Here is a 20,639-nt window from a genome sequence, read left to right as displayed (position 1 = left end):
TAATATCGTATAAAATCTTTGGCCTCTTTCCGAATCTCACTGAATTGGGATTTCGTTCATTTTCAAGGTAACAAGTTCACGTTCATTGGCATGAATCGTTGGATCACTTATTACGACAGATTATGAGGGGTAATAAAACGTAAGCATCGGCAAGGTGTTTAAAATTTCCCCTCGTGAAAAGTTCGTAACTAACAACGTTGAAAGCATACCGGTTAGCGAGAGCGAAACGGAGCTTTTAATAACAAACCATAATTAATAATAGCGGTAGCTCATAAACCAGCGTCTGATCACGGACATTGATAACACACTAAAACCAGAATTACTTCCTCATTAACATGATTCATGGTAAAACGCGACCAAAACCGCATGCGGTTTATAAGTAAGGATCCTTCTCTCCTTGTCTCTTCCTTCTCTTTCCCTCCTCTTCTCTAGGCCCGCGAATAAACGCGTAGCTTGATCGTAAACTGCTACAACTTACTATCGTTCTTTCACCCAACCTCACCTTACATTCGATTATATTTGGATCGTGTCGAGGCCGGATATTCCTTTTATCCTTGGGTCAGGAAAAGAGCCACTTCTCTAATCACAATCAGACTTAAATATTGCAGTTTCACTTGCTCAGATCCTCGATTTTTAATTTTTCCAGGGACAGATAGTATAATTGAATGAAAGTAAAAGAGAGTAAGACGAAGAAAGATATGAATTTATTTTGAATGATTGAAGAGTTTCGAACAAATGATTATTTTATCAAAACTCTATGTTATCTATGGTTCTCATGAGTGATCGGTAGGAAAGGTCAAAAAAACTTGTTCAAAAGGTTTAAAACCACTCGTAAACTTTTTTCAAATACAACATGAATAAAAAAATCATCATTTGGTTTTCGAGAATAGAGTGGGCGATAGAATTTTGCCTCACTAACTTACTTCACACCTTACCGATAGCTGTAATTCCATCTAAGACATAACCCACGGTTACCATCCAACGCTCACTGCTCACTGATACCGTCAGTCGTCGGTCGAACTTTTGCCTTGTTCTTGAGATTTCGAAATTATTCACATGAAAAATGATTTCTAATTTTCTGCCACAACTACATTTTAGATAATGCAATAAAACCTCACCCAACAGCATGTTTATTTCTACATTCTTAATGACCGAAATTAAATACAGAACTACAGAAAGGTAAGAAACATCCATAGAATTTTAATACAAAGCTTACAAAAACATTTATGAAAAGAAAGAATACAGATTCAATTTTTTTCACACAATTCTAGTAACTTTAAAACATCTATTTTCACATTATCGATGGATAGTAATAAATTCCGTACGTGGTCGGACGCCTCTTGTTATTGATTTTCACTCGCACAGTGACAGGAATGTGCGTCGGGTTGTTTATGATCAGGCGCTTCAAGGTAGTGGTTTGATATCGGTAGTGTAGTCTTCTACGTTATTGGTAATTCAAATTTTTTTAAATTGTCAGTTGTCAGGTCCTGACAAAGTAAGTGTAGAAACAGGATTTAATATACAACCGACGAGTTGAGTTTTATTTTTCAGAATAAATCTGTGCACCCGAATTTGCCGACGACAATTGAAAACTACAAGTTAAAAACAGGCGAATTGATCAGCGATATTCATAAAAACACATAATTGTGTCATTCTCTTAATGCGGGGATCCTATTATTTTAGATAGTCTAAATTCAAACAATACACCAATTTGTATGCAAAAGTGCCATCGCAGCGATTCTCGTTAAATCTTCAACAATTTCAAGTAGAATCTGTTGACTCTGTAATATCATATTCAGTACCGTGCAGTTATTATCCAGATAATTTCTTCTCTCAATTCAAAAGAAAAAAAATAAATCAACAATAATTCATCGGAAAAAAATGAGGGCGTACTATCAGAAATAAATGGCTAGCGGAAGTCACAGAATAAAATAGTTTATCACGGTGTATTCACAAGTGTCAGTTGACCGAAGGAATTTCTGTCGCATGTGGAACAAAAATAGCAACGAGTTACCTCCCTTTCTCTCTCTCTCTCTCTCTCTCTCTCTCTCTCTAATAAACTCTACTCTACTCTCTTTCGCGTAGCGTAAGTCTAGCAGTTTGATCGCGTAGACTGAAAATTTCCAATTATAGTACCACCCTCTGTCAAATACAATGTGCAATCGCTACATGCTATTTTGAAAACTTCCTGCCAAATACAATGACCGTCATTGCAACGCTTTGCTTCAATGTCGTAGTTATAAAATCAAATTAGTGATCAAAGTTTCATCGCCAAGTTACCGAAAAAATTTGCGATGCAATATCGAAACAAGTTTCCTAATGATCATATCTAAGAGTTCTACATTTTAAAGCCGAAGATAATGTTTCGAAACGATCCAAACGCGATTGATATGAAAAATAGACTCGTACAGGCTGAACAAAAAGTAGAAGAAAAAAAAAAAAAAAAGAAACTGAACCGGAATAACAAACACAAGTGTAAATTTCCAGCAGAAACGAATTTGGGGTCACCGTACGACGAGGTAGGTTTGTAGGAAAAATATATTTGCCGGGCTAGAAGCAGAATCAAGTCCATCTGTTGTCCCACGGAGCGGATAAGGGGGCTGAGGTGAAAAGGGAGGGGAAGTTCAAGAAGGGCCAGAATAAGAACGCAGAGTCTATGCGCGTCGGGAGCTGCGCACTTTTGGCATTTCTGCTCGATCTCTGGAAGCGCGCGGAGCCGTCGCGGCGTCGTCTAGCTTCATTTTGCGCTAGGGAAGGGCTTGAAGCACGTTTTGCACACTCGCCAAAAGTCCGAAGGGTGTTATTGTTTACTCGATATACTTACGCATCCACGCAAATTGGTCCCCTTTACTCATTTCCGTGTGAATAGGTAAGACAGGAATTTGTCACGGTTTGAAAAAGCTTCGTCGAGCTTCCGTTTAACGCGCGAGATTTTTGGCGGTGTGATTTATCGTTTTTTACATTAATCTTGTTTTGATCAATTGTATTTAACCGAGTCGTGGGGTGCTTGTCTTGTTATTTATTCTTAAAAACTTGTATTTACATTCATTTGTTTGACCGGTTTCATAATTCAAAGTTTGCTGCTCGATGAAAAGCTGTTGACAATTGAGTGAATTTTATTTTCTAACCTGGTCGATTTGACTCCGAATTATTGAGCCATCAGCGATCGTTTGTGAACATTAGCGATTACTCACAGTTCAAATCGATTTGATCGGATTTTGACATTGATGAAAATCATTTGAAACAGTCTTAGGTTCTGATCAAAATTGAGATTCTGTTTTTTATATCAGATGCAGTTTAATTTCAACGAACAATTGTCAAAACAGAAACAACGGCAGAACGGAGACCCAAAATTTAATCAAGCTGAATTTCATGAAAACTAAGTCTTCTCGATATTGCATGAAATTTTAAACCTACATATTGGAATTAATAAACCCTTGACCGTCGTTCAATTGTAATATAATCATAAACTTGTTTCAAGAAAATTGTAGGACATTAATCCGCGTGTCCTATAATTTTTGTTCCAAAAAACGGTGAAAAAACGACACCATCTTTACATGGAAAATAGGAAAAAGCAGAATGATTAGGTTCTCTATTAGAATACTGAATATTGAAGCTTTTCAATTATGTTTCACGTTAAGGGGGGAGATTTGCTCAACATACGATCAACTTCAGTTGTAATTTTTGACCATTGGTGTTGAAAAATAAATCCGTGAGTGGAACAAATAGTAAAAAATATTCATTCACACCATGATATAAAAATTAGATTAATACTGCGATTTTCAAGTTTCCCACGACTGTTGAAGGATTGTCTTTGTTCCCAGCCGGAAGTTCCCTACTCATTGTGTCTACGCTTATTTCGCCGCCCCCGCAATACGAGATTGCGATCGATCGTCTCGTTCGAATTAGAAAAGTAATTTAAAACAGAGAAAATCTAGTTGCTAGTCACTTTTGCAGACTAAACACGGATAGTCAATCCTTTCAGCGCTTCCAGCTGTCACGCGATGTTCGGTCACACACCTTATGTTTATTTTCGGAAGCCAACGTTTTTCTCATTCACAGTTTTCGGATGTCCCGTTCGCGTTGGATATATTTACGCATCTACACAAATTGGTCCTCTTTACTCTTTTCCGTGTAAATATGTGAGATAGGGATTTGTCACGGTTTGAAAAAGCTTCTTCAAGCCTCTGTTTAACGCGCGAGATTTTTGGCGGTGTGATTTATCGTTTTTTACATTAATCTTGTTTTGATCAATTGTATTTAACCAAGTCGTGGAGTGCTTGCTTTTTTCTTTATTTTCAAAAGCTTGATGTTTTCTTATTTCAATATTTGCTTTACAACCGTCTCACCACAAAGAATGATTCCCGCTAATTTTAACCACTCTTAAATGACTATCGTTGCTCGGTGAAACACGGTCAACATCTAAGGTGATATTTTTCCAACCCTGGCCGATTCAAGCTCGAAATTTAGTGTCAAATCGTTTCTGAAAAGAGTTCATAAAGTTCATCCTTCTGACGCGTCCTAATTAATACTACGGAATTCTCTCACCCGCCTTATAATTATTTTTCAAACCCAAGGAAATTCTTCGACTTGGCGTTATTTTGTTCTTCCTTTCTTTTCGTTCATGACCATTTTCGAAAGCGGAAGTCGTCGTTAGGCACGGGCAATCAGGCAGCCGGCTTCGGCCTCCACTCGACTCTCGTATCGCGATCAGACGAACTGCGACTTCTTCTTTTAGAGCTTAAGCCGTGCAGCCATTCACCGGCAGCGATTCGCCGAGACGTTCGCCACTTGACCCAGATTAGTTGCTCTGAATACGTCTCGAGTTCTGCATCGCCGCTTCGTTATACGCGGATTTACAAATAATCGACTCTTTATCTCATCCCTGACTCCAGGCTTCGATGAGGGATCGATTTCTTCTCGTCATTCGATTGCGGCCTGATTCTAGTCGAGCGCATCCAGACGCAGTTTCTTCTCCTTGTCATCCGAACAGACACAGTCTCCGCGGAAATTGATCTGTAACAAAGATTCTTGGAATAATTCCCTGAATTGAATGGCTAAGAGTTGAATGATCCGAGACGTGTCTTTATTTTTTTGTCTATTGTCTTTAGAGAAAATATCGATGCAAAATTTTTTAGGCTCATCTGCAATGACGGGAAACTAATGATTGAAAAAAGTGTCGTAAAAAATGCAGAACTTTTAAACCGTCGTGTTTTACCATTTATAATTCTGGAAATTCATCTCGAACAAATTAGGATTGGAAAATTTTGGAAAAATTAATTGGTCTTCCGTTATTACGTGTATATTTTTTACGTTTATTTTAACGAACGAAGAAACTAATTGATAAACATTCTCCCATGATTTTTTAGCATCTTAGATACTGTAAAAATCAACACATAGTATTTGCTGCAACAAGCGGACTAAAATTCATTTTTCATGTTTCCACCGTTCGCAAATCTAGTGAAAAAAGTAATCGAAAGTAAGATGACTGCTGTACGCGAAAGGGATCGCCAGTCCACAAAGAATTCTAAAAGATCACGTCGAACTGTACGGTTAGATTTGAATAATTTTCTCTTCATTTTTATTTTCGCAATAAAAGACGTCTGGTTGAATATTCCTTTCATAGATCTTCACTTTACGTCCTCAATATCGATAAAAAAGGTAGTTCTTTTTTTCTATCGGGACTTCATTTTTCATTCTAACGAGCGTAAAGCAGTGGTTGATATGTTTACGCAAAAATAAAATTGCGTTGGCGTGCAAAGCGACGTTGAGACTTCGTTGATGTATAAATACTCGTATCAGGGTCGGTGCTCGTCTCTGCCGACTGTTTTTTTTTTTTTTATTTTTCTTTTTCATAATCTGTATACTAATATTATACAATCAACGAAGAATTCCCAAAATCGAAATTTTTTTTTATCGCTTCGCGCCTTCTGTGAATTGTTCTCTCATTCTAGATTCAGTTTTCAATAACGAGTGATTAATTCTCGTTTTACGATCATGCCCTGGGTTTATATGCGAAATCGACTACGGTAAGAAAATAGTATGAAAAGATGATTAATCCTCTCGCTGGCTATCGAAGGTTAAAATAATGGTCTTCGCGTTTCGTTCGTTTCTCTTTTCTCGTGAAAAACACCCATTTGCCAGTTTTAATTGACAGAATTCCGTAGAACCATCCGACGAATGACTTTCAAAAGTCAGTATAAAAAGAAGGAGCTGAATCGAATACGCTGGGATCACTCGCAAGTGGCTTTTAAAAGCGAAGGAAATTCTTGAGAATAAACTAACGGAGCGGTATCGTGTATTGAATATTGAACAAACTGTGTTATATTTATTCCCCTTGAGTTCAATTTCTCCTAGACGCGTACGAAAATGAATTTATGACAAATTGGCAAATGGAATACATAATTCGATACCGAATGAAGAAAAATTGAACCTCCACCTAAAACGCGGATGTAAGAAACGATGTTGACGTCAGGGTGGTTTTGAAAAGCTCCGGTGAGTGATTTATGCTCAGAGTCGCGTTTCAATTAGCAAAGTAAACGCAAACTCCGCAAATAATCAAGGCCTCACTCTCTTCGGGAATCATCATCGGCTCGCATCGTTCCGTCTTAAATGCCGTTCGGCAATTCTTCGCGCTACACGCCTAAATATTTACTCAACGAACACGCTGCCCACTTTTCGACCTTACAAAAATATCTTCCTTGTATTTTTTAGCTCGTTCAGGGTGGCCACGCACCTGAATTAAAATCTGGAGAACCTGGAGATGTCAGGGAACTTTAAAGTTGATCATGGAAAAAAATCAAGTTTGCAGTTTTCTATCATAGAAATTGGAAATAATTTTTTTGAGATGAAAGGTTTTTTTTTTTTTTTTTTTTTTTTTCTTCCATCGAGAAAACAAATTTGACAAGACTGACTTTTTTCCGAACGGTTTGGGTTTTAGTAACTTACTAGAACTGGGAAAATGTCAGAGAAAGCTAGATTTTTAGGTCCTGGAAATTTTTATCCAAAAATTTATGCCAACCCTGGTCGTTATTTTTGCGAAAATATAACCAAACTGAAAGAACCTTGGATTCTGGATTCCGTTATTATCTAACAAAATCTGTACAACTATGTGCAAAATTATGCAAACCGTACCCGCGCCGTTAATTCTCATTAACAAATCGCTGAAACAAAAGATTTCTTCAAAGAATCGAAAGATATTACGTTAAGCGTTTGGTTTACAATTTTTTCATCCGCTCAGACATTTCGACGAATATTGAATATTTCAGGCAGTATTAATGCAACATGTACTAAAAGCTTCACGTGAACACTCAAAGCGAATGAAAGCAAAAACTAATGTCAAGTAATCCTCGTCTTCATGTTCTAACCAAATATTATTCAAGTATTTGCAGTAACAACAAGCATGTACAAAAATTTTTTTTAAATTTTATGACTAATATAATAAATACTTACAAAAATTAGTCCCAGAATTATTAAACTACACGTGATTTTCGATTACCGATATCAAAATCGAGTGCGATTGTTTCAATGTAATCACCGTACGAAATATTAATTTTCAGATGGTCCCAATGATCTTAAAATGCTGATCGTGTTGATCTCGATCGCATTTTTACCATCAGGTATTTTTGGATTCGGAAAAACGGTCACGGTAGGTAAGCGGATGATCGTTTGTCTCTTTTAACCGTCTAACATACGTTTTAAAGCTCTGAGAATTTGCCGAATCAGTAAAAAATATTCATTCGTACGCGTCTCGCGTTTCAAGATACGATAACGTGCCAATTTTTACTACCGGAAACGGAGCAAAGATGCAATCGGTATTTCGGCTACTGCAGAACTAATAAGCTACGCTCATAAAAGTTACGGTGCTTACTTAATACTCGCACAATTTTCTTTTCAACTTTCAAAAAGCATGCGACAAGCTGCCGAAACTGAATACGGGACACGGGTAAAAAGTCCGAGGAAATCTCGATAAGGATTTGAAATTGTCGGAGCATGTTTGGCGACTGCGATAATTACGCAGGCGGATAACATGAATGAGAAAATTTTTTCCCGCTGTTTTTTTTACCCTCCGCTAGGTGGATTATTCGAAGATGACGATTTAACAGCAACTGCGTTTAGGCTGTCCGCCAATGTTTTGAACAACGAGAGACACGGAAATTCTAAATTTTCCGAGCAGTTTATTTACGCCCAGATGATCACCGTAAATAATGATACGTACGACGTTTCGCAGGCTGGTAAGTTTAATTTCAGGCCAAAGGAATCGAATTTTCAAATCCGATGAAATTTCGTGACAATTACGTTTATCAACAGGGGTTAATCACTGTTGTAATCTGGCGTACATACGTCGTGCAATCTCATGTGGTGTCTGTAATCTTTTGTCATCTTTGTCATCTCTCGTAATCCTTTGTAATCGTTTGTAATCTCTTTGTAATTCGTATAATCTTTGCATTCTTTTGGTAATTTTGGTAACCTTGACTCTGAATTGTGAATCTTTAATCGTATCTCTGAAATCTTTGTAATTCTTGTAATCTCTTTATAATCCGTGTAATCTTTGCATTCTTTTGGTAGTTTTGGTAACCTTGACTCTGGATTGATAATTTTTAATCATATCTCTGGAACCTTTGTAATTCTTGTAATCCGTGGAATCTTCGTGTAATCCTTGCAGTCTTTTGGTAAACTTGGCAATCTTGACTTTGAATTAATAATCTTCAATCTTGTCTCTGTAATCTTTGTAATCCTTGCAATCTGCGTGTAATCCTTGCAGTCGTCTGGTAATTTTTCCAATCCTTATGTCTCTGAAATCTTTGTGATTCTTGTAATTTCTTTGTAATCTTTGTAATCTTCGTGTAATCTTTGCAGAATTTTCGTAATCCTTGCAATTCGTCATGTCTCTGAAATCTTTGCAATTTTTGTAATCTCTCTTCAATCCCTGTAATCTTTGCAGTATCTTGGAATTCCTTGTAATATTTGTAATTGCGTGCAACTGATTTAACCGTAGTCGGTGTACGTCACTTTTACTTGGTGATTAACTCCTCGTTAAAGTTTGCACATTGATTTATTTACGTGAGCTGTATGTCAGTAATGAAAATTCCATTGATATGTTACGACCTGGTTTCAGTAAATTTTTCTCTGTACTTGGCGTAATTTTCAGTCTGCGAGCTTGCGAACAACGGAGTGGCTGCAATTTTTGGTCCTCGTGACAAGATCGCAGCAAAACACGTGCAAAGCATGTGCGACACGATGGAAATTCCTCACATCGTAGCGAGATGGGACCCTCGACAAACGCGGGGAAACGGTCTGCTCAACATGTATCCATATTCGCAAACTTTGTCGAGGGTAAATTGTCTCTTCAGTTATTCAAAAGCGCGAAATTCGAGCCCTTTTTCCAGCCTTATTTTAATACGAGAACAAATATTTTTCATTTCAATTCTTGTACGGTACTGATCCTGAATCCTGATACCTGAAAAACGGCAAAAGAGAAATATTTAAGTTGAATACCGATTCGGAGATCGGTTCAAAGCGATAAGAGGCAACGGTGTTATTATCGAAGCACGCGCTTTTGATTGCCGGTTGTGATTCAGTTTATAACGTATTACGAAGCTCGAACTGCAGTTCATCGGATGCGGATGTTTGACTAGCGTGAAACGCTTCATTACCATACGCATGTGTGGGTCTCTCTGTTGGCCGCATGTGCGTAACAGACACGGAAAACGAGGCAGCGGTAAAAAAGTTAGTTACACGTTACCGAAGCAGCCTCTTATTATTTGAGATCTTTAGAACGAAATGTTGATACGTCGGCTTTAATTTTGTGTGGTTTTCTCGTCGCGCTTTACAATTGAGATTGTTTGAATTCTTGGGGTTGAAAAATTGTCATTTCCATTTTAATTGGATCCTTTTACACTGCTACAGAGATTAGACTTTTGACAAATTATTATTCATTAAGTCTGGAACAAAACTTATCAAGGAGTGAAAACGACAAGTTGTGTATAGTTATATATTTGTTTATGCAAAATTACGTTACTATAGTTTATTCAAACACGTCTGTGCAGATATACCTCCAACTTGCTCAGGATTTTGAATGGAAGACATTCACCATACTCTACGAAAGTACCGAGAATCTAATTCGGATGCACGAACTTCTGAAGAGATGGGATCGCAGGGGACACACGGTCACTGTCAGGCAGCTACCCAAAGGACCGAATTACAGGTGAGACTCCTTTGTTCAAAATCTCAGGTTGAAACTGATGTCTGAAGTTTTTCAAACGACTGAACGATGCGAAGTTTTTATCGTAACTGAAATAATTCGAACCCTAGGTTCTCGACCAATCGACTTTTTCGAGATATTATCACATGAAAACTTCAGCAGTGATACTTCTCTCACGGTTATACCGAAGTGATCACTTTTTCGCAGGAAAGTTCTGGAACAGATCAAAAAGTCCGAAGACCCGAATGTAGTGGTGGATTGCTCGATTGACGTACTGCCGGATGTTTTGAAGCAGGCTCAACAAGTTGGTCTGATGTCGGACAGGCACAGCTTCATAATCGCGTCGTTGGTAAGATATAAAATGAATTTATAACCTGTAGAAAGAAAATTATTGTTCGCCTTGTCTTTCAGGACCTTTCCACCATTGACCTCGAGCCCTACCAACATGGTGGAACCAAGTTCGTCGGTTTACGTCTGGTAGACCCCGACGATCCCGTGGTCATCGATACCTTTGAGAAACACGCATCGGAATGGGGTGTGGAAAGTCCATCCCAGATTACCGCAGAGGCGGCCCTAATTTACGACAGTGTCCAAGTTTTTGGAAGAGCCCTGAAACAGCTTGACGATGCCATTGTGGCTGACACGAAAACTTCCCTGTGTCAAAACGTCGATAGCTGGGAGCACGGATCCAGTTTGATGAACATCATGAGATCGGTAAGAAACCGCAGTTTCTGCACATTTCTCGCAAGAATAAGGTTTGGTCTCTCGTCCAGCTTCAATTGAGAATCCCGGATTAGCGCGGAGATGCCCCGAGAGTTCAGAATACATCGAAAAGTGAAAACAAGAATCCTGTATGCGGAACACGGAGTGCTCGAACAAGTTGTTTACTTTCAGATCGAGTCGACAGGAATGACTGGGCTGATAAAGTTCGACTCGTCCGGCTACCGGAGCAACTTCAAACTGGACTTGGTAGGCCTGGACCTGGACGGACTGCACAAGATCGGGACGTGGAACACGACACGTGGGATTAATTACATCCCGAAACCATCGCTGACCGATCACACGGTCGAACTGAATCTCCGTAACAAAACGTTTATCATTCTCATAGCGATGGTAGGTGGGCTTAAACTGGGCGATTCAAACACTGGATGAATCCCAAGTTCGCAAACAAATCAATCGTGTTGTTTTAGACGCCACCCTACGGAATGCTGAAGGAATCAGCGAAGGAGGAAACTGGAAACGACAGGTACGAGGGTTTCGGTATCGACATCATCCAGGAGCTTTCAAAACTTCTGGGTTTCTACTATACATTCGAGGTTCAAGCTGACGATGTTTACGGCTCGAAGCATCCCGTAACCAAAAAGTGGAATGGCATGATAAAGAAGATCATGGAAGACGTTAGTTTGTTGATAAAATGTTGGTCATAGTCGATGAAAGAAGTGTACAAGACTGAAATACTGCATCGTGATTCATTGCAGCGGGCTGACCTAGCCATTACTGATTTCACAATCACGGCCGAGCGCCAAGAGGCCGTGGACTTCACCATGCCTTTCATGAATCTGGGTAATTATGCAGCTTTCGGTGCGCTGTGGGTTTCTATTTTCCAATGGTTCCTCGACCAGTGCAATTTCATTCCAGAATGCTAGTCACTCCGATTCTTCAACCGTTCATTCTTCAAAATTAGCCTTTCTCGTACATAGTTCGTCCAAACTTGTCAAGTCATTGAAAGCAACCAAAAACGTCAGGCGTCAAATCAGGCCATTCTACCTTCGAATCCATTTCAGAAAACAATCACACGCCAATCTCTCTCGAACATTTCCCATAATCTCTCCGGAAGTTGGATAGAGACGGTGGGGGTAAAATATCGTGAAGGCGTAAGCTGCGAGGCGAGACCATAAAGGGGCGATCTATGGGTGTTATAAATCGAAAATATGGGGAGCAAACAAAGCTATTAGGGCTCGGGGACCGGGCCTGTAATTCTTCCGGAAGCAAATATGTCACTGACAGTAGGGACTCACCCTCACAGGGATCAGCGTTCTATTCAGGAAACCGAAGCCGGCCGGATCCAGTCTCTTCGCTTTCCTGATGCCCTTCTCGAAGGAGGTCTGGATGTACCTGATGGGCACCTACCTCGTCGTCTCCCTGTGTTTCTTCATCGCCGCTCGCCTCTGTCCCGCCGAATGGAGCAACCCGTATCCCTGCATCGAGGAACCTGAGGAACTGGAGAACCAATTCACTTTCAAGAACGCCTTCTGGTTCACCATTGGCTCTATCATGCAGCAAGGATCCGATGTAGCTCCCATGTAAGTCGAGTATCAAATATCAACACCGAGTCTTGGCAGCTGGATTTACCAATCGCCCGACAGTCCCTGGCTGAAGGGATAATCGGCAAGCCAAATCGATCGTTCTGAAATGTCTTTTCATCTACAGAGGTCTTTCAACCCGCATGATGGGCGGTTTTTGGGGGTTATTTATCATGATCATCGTCTCCTCGTACATTGCTAACTTGGCAGTATTCTTGGTCGTTGAATCAAAGCCAGTGCTGATCAAGACCGCCGAAGATTTGTTCAACAATCCACACGGCATTAAATACGGAGCAAAAGAGAGCGGCTCCACAATCGATTTCTTCAAGGTGAGCAATTTTGTGGTTACGTTACTTAAAGCTCCGTTGATCAATGGGGTGTGATACAGGGTGCTACTGTATCCAGGATTGCAATGAAATATACAGTGTCAAAGTGTTTTCAAAGTTTACGAACCGTGAACCGTTTTTTTTTTTTATTCTGCTACTTTAAAATATTTATCATGCACGTATCTTCAAAAGCGAACGAATCGTTGTTTCAATATCAGGCCTCGACACACCCCGTCTTGAAAGAAATGAAGGAGTACATGGTAAAGAACAAGAAGGAATTACTACCATCATCGAATAATGAAGGAGTGCGGAAGGTCATGCAGGAGAATTACGCCTTCTTCATGGAGTCGTCGACGATTAAGTACGAAGCGGAAAGGAAGTGCAACATTACCCAAGTTGGAGGCCTACTCGACGCAAAAGGCTACGGTATCGCCATGAAGAAGCGTAAGCTCAACTTCCGGTACATTATTGAAATACTGAATTGAAACGAATCCCCGAATATCTCAAATGCTTGAGAAATCATTCAATTTCGTCTGGCTGTCTGTCTACAAGTCTTAAATTTATTGGACCCATACATGATTTCAGATTCGCCTTACCGGAACGCTCTCAGTACCGGCATATTGAAACTCCAGGAAACGGGGGTCCTTAAGGAATTGGAGAATAAATGGTGGAAGCAGAAAAGAGGGGGCGGCGCGTGCGAGGTGAATTTAATACCATAATATGTTTGAGCCCTCAAAAACAGCGCGCTTGAAACGGCCCCCCTATACGAATAAATGGGGAAAATCAAGCGCAGCTTCTGGTTTGGTAACTGGTCATTTTTTACGCAATTGGAAGAGTTGGAAACCGAGTTGTGGTTACAGATAATTACACTGAGAGAAATTTCATTCGTTATAGTATCTAGAAAAATTCAGTGAAACAGGTATCGTTAAAAAAACTGTTTGAATATTGTTGGAATTACGAAAAACGAGGTACGCCTAACCATTTTACGCTATCGTCGATCCTTTTCTGGTAATTGGAACGCAAAATCAGTTTCTGAGGTTTACTCTACTTTTTTAGTTAAACAAGACTTTAACGTCAATTTATCGCTGCACGAGCGTTAAATTTTCGCAACAGTTGCAAGAAAATCTAGCAACAGTGATCGTAATGAGAAAGAATAGTAACGGATGCTATACTTTTCGGTAACAGCTAGAAAACTAATTTTCATTATCTACCTAGAAGTATATTTTTCGATTGTGGTAAAAAATGAAAATAGATAAGGACTGAGCGGTAACCGGAACTAAAAATTTCTCTTAATGTACGTTTGGAGGAAGACGTAAAATTAAATCTAGAAAATTGTACAGAATATTCCATGTTCCAGTAACTTTTTTCTGAAAGGAAAAAGTTCAGAATCGAAATCTGACGATCGGAATCCTTGAAACCATTTCTTCAGTTTTTGAGTACGAAATATCGCCAACAGTCCGTACCATAATGTTTTTACCACTGAATGTATCCAAATGACCGATTAATTATTAATCATTATCGTTTCGCTCTCGTGGTGACGTTTAGGCAAAGTTGTGAAGTGGTTCATGAACCTTAGTGACTCGACGATACATTTGTTTGCGAAAAACGGGTATAACAAAGAAAAGTGTTCGATGATACGAGCTTCTGGTACGCGGTGAGAATACGCTATTCGCTTATTAATGAAAGCCCGATCTCGTGCGTGACAGAGCGGTATTTTACACGGCAAAGCGAGGCCCTGCTCTTTTTGTCCTTTTGTCGAACAAGAACTGAAGCGTATTACATTATGCCTACACCCAAGACTTCAAAGGGACCTGCCGCATGTAACCTGTCGTTTAGTTAATTCCGTCCTCTCGGCTCTTGTAAACGTTATAGCTAAATACTCGTACCAACACTAAATGTTTACCTTAAGCACAGCTTCGGCATCGGCTTCGGTCTTCCAGCACCTGCTGGCCTCGACTTTAGCTTCGTATTCGGTGAAAGTGATGATTAGACAGAATTACGGTATTTTAATTGGGCACTTTGGTAGAATAGTTGTTTTGTTTTCCAGTCTTCGGGTACATTGAACGCTTCTGTTGAAACTCGTGCAAATTTTTCCTTAGTCATTTGATTAGACCATCGTGATATTTGGTAGCTCAGTGAATCGAGTGAAATTTTAGTCAAATAGCGATGTTTCTATTCAGTTAACTATTTGTCGAATTAGGAACTTGCTATTAAACTGAGGTAGACTAAACGTATGGACTATAAAGTAACATGAACTAAGTAATTCACTGATTAATTAGGTTCAATTATCTGTCAAGCGACTCAAAACTTTAATAATTAGCAACGTAATTAAGTTACTAAGCTATCCAAACTAAAAAATTTACTAAAAACTTCAGTTAAACAGCCAAATCTTTCTTTATTTGTGTAACACAATAGTTGAAATTATTCTTCAGCTGAACACAAAACTTTGTTCAAGTGATATAATATTTGAGGTTATTATTAACTATCAATAGTCATTAAATATATACGATTAATTTTGAGTTGAGTCTTAAAGCTGGCATGTCGAAATTTTTTGCTGTAAACTTATCTGCAGCCCATTTTTTTCAACCCTTACTATTATTTTGAGGAGAAAAAAATTATTAGAGAGATCGTTCTGTATTTTACTCATGATTTTGGAGAAGAAATTTGAAAGGATTGATACGGATCGATTTGAAATAGCTTTCTTATCTCGTTGTCTTCCTGCGTATTGTAATATTCCGAAGAGAATGGATATCATCGATCGCATCCTGACCTTGCCTTTAAACGGGGGTCGAAACGAGGGTATAACGAAGTACCTAGAAGGCTGCTAATTTCTAAGTTCAACCCTAACGTGTATCTCGACGTTAAACGGGTAATGAAGTCATTTGAACCGCTCTAATTTATCCTAGTTGACAAAGTTTCTACAAAGTTAAATTGCGACAGTTATACAAATTACACGCACCGTGAATGATGTTTTATTTTGTTAAATGATGGCGTCGAAATACAGGGTTTCGAGACGTGGTCATCCTCTCTGGAAAACCACGACGGATTAAACCTTGCTCCGAAACCGGATGAACTTGCCAGTCCGATGCCAAAAGTATTTCAAGATCAAACTGACGCGGGACTTTTTCCGCTCCGCGAGGTTCTCGAGTATAAATCCAAGGAACTTTCGGTCCAGATAAGAAATTCATGAGCCGAATAACGACGGTCGTTTTTTGCGATTATGATCTTTACTGTACTATACGTACAAGTGTAGCGATGTCGATGAAAATGTGAGAGTGGGTGCCTACCTACTTTGATAACAAAGGAGGAAAGCCGCCGAATCAAGCGCTGCTGTTTCACTGCTAGAATATGTTCAATTTCCGCAGGAAAAGAAGGGCGGAACCTCAGACGCGAAGCCCTTGGGTGTGGACAACGTTGGAGGCGTTTTCCTCGTCCTGATAACCGGCATTGCTTTGTCCGGCGTCTACACGGCCTGCGAACTGCTTTGGGCGGTTGGCTGCACATCCATAAAAGAGAACGTGAGGGTGTTTCAAAATTTTTCCGTTTCAATCACGCTCCGGTTCGTCTTCCGGTTTTGGCCAATTCGATACCTGACCTTAAATCACCTTCGTCATTCCCTTCTCCGCAGGTTTCATTCGTGGATGAGATGAAGGAGGAGCTGAAGTTCGCGGTGAAGTTTGGCGCCTCGAGTAAGCCGGTCAGACGAAGGAAGCCAAGTTCACGTTCCAATCGGAGCAACGAAGATGACACCAATGGAGCAAGCACTCCACCCTGCGGCTTGGGGTCGACGATTATCACCGTTGCATCGGAAGACGATCGACTCCACCTTTGATGATAACGGAAGAGGTGGATGCGAGGTTTGGTATTCGTTCAACGTCACTAACGAGGAAGGTATCTCAGGTCAATCTTTCCGATTTCATTTCTTTTGTAGTATGTTACAGTAGACTGAAAACTAAGCGTCACCTATGTTTCTTTATCCGCCATCAAACACTTTAAGGGGATGAGACCACCCTCCAGTGTGAGGCATGTTTTTTTCTTCTATTGAGATAATCACATTTTTCATTTATCGTTATGAGACAACTTTTCCACTTCGATTGTTTGAAAAATATTACGTTCTTGCGGGTGAAACTGCCAAATCACCCCTTAAAGCGTCTTACTTTGGAGGGTGGTTTGACTTCCTAAGGTGTTTAATGGCAGACATAAAAAAAAAGAAGAATACGTGTCGCTTAGTTTTTAGTCTACTGTAACGTATTACAAAAGAAATGAAATCGGAGAGATGGACTTGGTATACATTTCCTGTCAGTCCTCGTTGAATCCAGAGGATGAGAGACTGCGGTGAATTCACTTATCGATCCACGAATTATCGTACAATCGCACTGTTTCTATTCTACTTGTCATTTTTCTTCAAGGTACGATGCGGATCAATTTTGGAATTGCCACGATAACTGCTGTACGATTGCACCACTGAATATCGTGTGAGACGTGATCTCTAGATTCAGGAATGCAATATCGTCAGCCTGGTACACCATCAATATTTCATCTTGAAAGTGTTCTACTTAATACAGCTGTTTCGCCATTCGACGAATTACGAACGCTGAATAGAGTGTAAAATGAATAGTTCTAAGGCACGCATTTGCGGTCCAATATCAAGCAGGTCGATTTTAATTCTTCAAGATACGTACTTAATTATAGTTTACTGACAATTTATTCGCTCATAACTATGCATAGGCTTAGTACAATATTATGCCGTTGGGACATGCGTGAAATAAACGTTTTCCAGCCAGCGGGTAATTTCACGGTTGTACGCAAAGTTGCGTCGAGCGGACGGATGCTCGATTTGTTCAGCACCGTATAGCAGGTGACGTAAAAATATCAAAGTGCAACAACAAGTGTCCGATTGAATTGATCTTTGATTTCTTGACACGCTTTTCGAATACTTTGCAAACTTCACGAAGTTTATCAACGAGCAAATATGCGATACGCACAATCGCAAGCACATTATGTCCGAGGGGTAATAAAATGTGAAGACCAGGGATTGGCGTTTAAAATTTCCTGACCTATCCACCTATTCCGGCATATGAAGAGGTCGTAAAACGAATTTTTTTAAGCAAGCTTAAAGCCAGCCAGGCCGCGAGGAGTAAGCGGAGGTTTAATAAGGAATATAATAAATAACGTCGGTGGATCGTAAAACAGCGTCTGACCACGGACGTTAATAATGCACTAAAACCGAAATCACTCACTCGTAAATACGTTCGATGCTAAAACGCGACCAAAACCGCACGTGGTTTATAAGTCAGGATCATTCTCTCCCTGTCTCCTCTACTTCTGTCTCACCTTTCTTCCAGCACCGCGGATACACGCGTAGCATGATCGTAAACTGGTAGTATTAAGTACCCGTGTACAACTTGCGCTCGTTCTTTAAGACAGCCTCGCCTTATATTCACTGCCTGGATTGTCTCGAGGCCGGATATATATCCCCAAGAGAATCAATCTTATCCATGGCTCAGCGAAACGGGCGCAGCTTCTTCACTCGCTCTTGAATACCGCGAGATCCGACTCATTCAGAACCCCGATCCTCCGTTGAGCTATTCAATTCTGTCCGAAGGAAAAAAAAAGAACAAAAAAAAAAAAAAACCTTACAGAACATATGGTGGAATGAATGATACCGTTGGGACAGAACCACGTTTTAGCAGAGTGGTTGGATCGAGATTATAAACGTCTATGGTCGATGGTCGAGGAACGGTGACGGATCTGAAACGCATTGTCAGTTAGCTGAGATCGAAACTGTCAATAATTAATCAGCAAGTGTTACACCATGGAATATGATCGTGGGTAGTGTGAACTTTTAAGTGCCCGAGTATTTGACACTCTTTCTTTGGATAGACAACGACACTCGATGAAGAGACGCTCTGAAGTAGTCGACTCTTATTTCGTTAAAGGCTTTTTGTTTGCCCTTTTGAAGTCGTTTGATGCTATTCAACGGACCTAAAACTGAAAACACCTTGATTCAGAAGATCGGTATAATTACTTTTACAAAGTTGACACGTAATGTGATCATGGACTGGACGTTGAAATGTCTGAGCATTCGACAGTCTTTCTTTCGGTAGACAAAGAGACTCGATGAAGAGACGCTCTAAAGTAGTCGATTCTTATTTCGTTAAAGGTTTTTTGTTTGCCCAGCTCTTGAAGTCGTTTGATGGTATAATATTTAACGGACCTAAACCCGCGAACACCTTAATTTAGGAAACCAGTGTAATTACGTTTAGAAAGTTTAATCCACCGAGTCGATATCCTCGCATATTAAATACCGACAGAATTTTGAATCTGGAATGCAGTCCACTACGGTGACAATTTAATGATCGGTTTACGGGATCGATGGTCGCTAAGTACAACCTGGCGGACGATACGGGGACTTTTTAACCGGTCGTTAGAAAATTTCACGCCAATCTCATGGCGGAATTGCTTCATCCTTCCATGGGGCATGCTTCGTGAAATCACTTAATACGCGGTAACGCGTATCGTCTGATCGGTATCAGTTCCTCTAGCCGTCGAACAGGCGACAAAGGAGCTTGGTTTCACTCTTTCAAGGCCGACTGGAATTACTGACAGCGTCTTGGTCTTATGCAGCGCCTCGAGATGGACTGCAGATGTAACCGAGTCATTGATCGCTGATGACTTTAGCCAGTTTATCATCATGGTGGTCCGGATATTGGCGGATGATCGATGGGATCATCGAGCCAATGGTTGTGAGCGGCATTTGGTATTTGCAAATCAAACTGTAATTTATATTCTTAAGAAATTTATTTAACTGATCGAAGTTCTGCACACAGAGAAGCAGTGATCTATATAAATTTGCCACATGTTACAAGCAGACTTACAGAAGTTCGTGATTCACGAAATTACGGTAAAAACAAAACACTAAATCATTCTCTAATTGATGCGTGATGAAATTTCTGGTGAAATTTTGAGGTTCATCGCGAAGTTTCATCTTCGGAAAGAGAACAAATTAGAGCGAAAAAGGAATAAAAATAATTTCATCTTTGTAGGAAACGGAAGGAAAGAAGCTCGAAGTAAGTTTGTAATGAAGTGAATCCGATCGGCTTTCGCTTGGTTAGGCAAACAGAATTCTCTCTCTGTTTCTTGATTATCTATCCGCGTTCATCCGTGTGCTTTATTCCTTGAATTCGAATTTAAAGAGGTCGTAATTAAACTGCTCCCTCAGCTTAACGTACAATTCAGTGAACAGATTTTTCTGCCATTCTTTAAACCCCTCGAAATTCCCGCATTGAAACAATTTATTTTATTTTTTTTTTTTTTCTTCAATTTGATCCTAATTTTTACTTAGGTTATGGAATATTGGAAACTTTTTTGAGATTCAAGTTTTGAATGACGTATTGTATTAAAAAAATTATAATTTCTTCACTATTCTCACACGATATTTTTTTTGCAAATTTACCGAGACACGTTAACGCAGAATCCGAAGTAAAGTCATGGGTTGGAAAACTTTTAATCGTAGACTGTCCAGCATGACCAGCAAAAAATTGTTATAGTGGACAAATTAGTCACTGAATAAAAAAACATCATAGATAACGTTTAAATAATACTTTTGCAGATTCGAATCAGGCTGGAGATATTATTACTAAATTTTGTTAGGTAGAAACAAATTGGAAAATTGTTTCCTTGATCAAAACTGCAAAATTTTTCCAATGCGATAATTAATTTGCCCACCGCAAACTGAAGAACGAATATTATAAATGCAGAATTGCATCCTCTACGAAGTGTTAAGCATCACTTATCGGCAAGGAA

General features: G+C 39.7%; 1 protein-coding gene across 1 annotated transcript; it reads left to right on the top strand.

Annotated features, from left to right (window-relative positions):
* The first annotated feature begins 2,562 nt into the window (after nt 1-2,562).
* On the top strand, nt 2,563-17,866 carry LOC124309366 (glutamate receptor ionotropic, kainate 2-like). The gene is made up of 17 exons (XM_046772969.1): nt 2,563-2,869; nt 7,560-7,652; nt 8,076-8,234; nt 9,152-9,336; nt 10,050-10,207; nt 10,412-10,553; nt 10,616-10,918; nt 11,099-11,317; nt 11,395-11,601; nt 11,683-11,767; nt 12,231-12,507; nt 12,635-12,836; nt 13,052-13,277; nt 13,419-13,534; nt 16,199-16,351; nt 16,462-16,690; nt 17,243-17,866. The coding sequence occupies exons 2-16, from the start codon at nt 7,580-7,582 to the stop codon at nt 16,663-16,665; spliced, it is 2,709 nt and encodes a 902-aa protein (XP_046628925.1). The 5' UTR covers nt 2,563-2,869; nt 7,560-7,579; the 3' UTR covers nt 16,666-16,690; nt 17,243-17,866.
* The last annotated feature ends 2,773 nt before the right edge of the window (nt 17,867-20,639 follow it).

Source organism: Neodiprion virginianus, chromosome 7 (genome assembly GCF_021901495.1).
Source record: "Neodiprion virginianus isolate iyNeoVirg1 chromosome 7, iyNeoVirg1.1, whole genome shotgun sequence".
In the NCBI taxonomy this organism is placed as follows: Eukaryota; Metazoa; Arthropoda; class Insecta; order Hymenoptera; family Diprionidae; genus Neodiprion; species Neodiprion virginianus.
Note: the sequence above shows the minus strand (reverse complement) of the source record. Positions and strands in the feature narration are given on the sequence as shown.